Below are 964 nucleotides of genomic sequence, written 5' to 3'. Positions count from 1 at the left end.
TTAAATGAACTCAAAACTCTGATCTTTCAGAATTCCACTGCTCCAGTAGATCTCCCCTCGGCGTTTCATTACCAATTGTGTGCCATTCCATTCTAGAGTGAAAGTCCCAGGAGGAGGCACTTGTTCGTGTATCCACGAAGCAAGTGACCAGTTTTGCCTGTTTTTCAAGTTGATGCCTAGTTTCATTTCAGGCAGGAAAGTGTCTGTAGGATCATCGAAACTTTCCCATAGTGTCTTCTTCACAGATCCATCTGAATTTAACGCTGCCACAACAAAATTTCCAGAATCAAGCAGGGTAGCTATGGAGTTTCTGGATGCTTGATTGGAATTCAAGACAATTGGATCACCCCCACTATGAATGATCATCAATGTGCCATTGCCATCCAGCATGAGATTTGCATTGGTGCCAGATATAGGCTTCTCTCTGTTAGCAAACCAAACTTTCTTGTTAACATCACTTGTGTACCAGATTCCTAAATAACTGCGGGTGTCCAAGCTAAAGAACCCCAGTGTGAAAGTCCCTTGTGCCGAAACCAGTAACTTCTCCAAGAATTGAAGCCCTTCCCCAGGTTTGACGCTGTCTGTGTGTGCGCTACAAGAGCAAGGCCCTCCTAAACAGACACAGGACGAGATAAAGAAGAAAAAACCCAACCCCTGACCCATTCAGAAATAAGTGAAGAAACCATCTAAGGATGAGAACATGATTTAGGATTTACTTATCTGATTTTCCTGAAAATTGAGCATTACCAGAGAGTGGGGTTTTGGTGTCGGCGGTGGTAACTCGTCAAGTGGACTGAATCTTACAACGGTGACTTCGGAATGCTCCCCCTTAGTATTGGGTTTTGCAACTCAAATTGGTAAAGTAACAACTATTTAAAATTTTGATATTGACTTCATCTCTTAGAAAATGTTTAAAATTTTGTTAATGTAAGAATATATGCATAATATTAAAACTATGATTACC

The 964-nt window shown here is 41.1% G+C and overlaps 1 protein-coding gene across 1 annotated transcript; it reads right to left on the bottom strand.

Moving 5' to 3' along the window:
* LOC117918095 (G-type lectin S-receptor-like serine/threonine-protein kinase At1g67520) lies at window positions 1-663 on the bottom strand. Its single transcript, XM_034834620.1, has one exon. It carries the CDS (start codon window positions 661-663, stop codon window positions 1-3), a length of 663 nt encoding a protein of 220 aa, XP_034690511.1.
* Between the last annotated feature and the right edge of the window lie 301 nt (window positions 664-964).

This window comes from Vitis riparia, chromosome 7 (assembly GCF_004353265.1).
Source record: "Vitis riparia cultivar Riparia Gloire de Montpellier isolate 1030 chromosome 7, EGFV_Vit.rip_1.0, whole genome shotgun sequence".
Lineage (NCBI taxonomy): Eukaryota > Viridiplantae > Streptophyta > Magnoliopsida > Vitales > Vitaceae > Vitis > Vitis riparia.
Note: the sequence above shows the minus strand (reverse complement) of the source record. Positions and strands in the feature narration are given on the sequence as shown.

What these genes read in the sequence shown, in the direction of transcription:
- LOC117918095 (XM_034834620.1), bottom strand. Translation starts at nt 663, where the DNA reads ATGGGTCAGGGGTTGGGTTTTTTCTTCTTTATCTCGTCCTGTGTCTGT.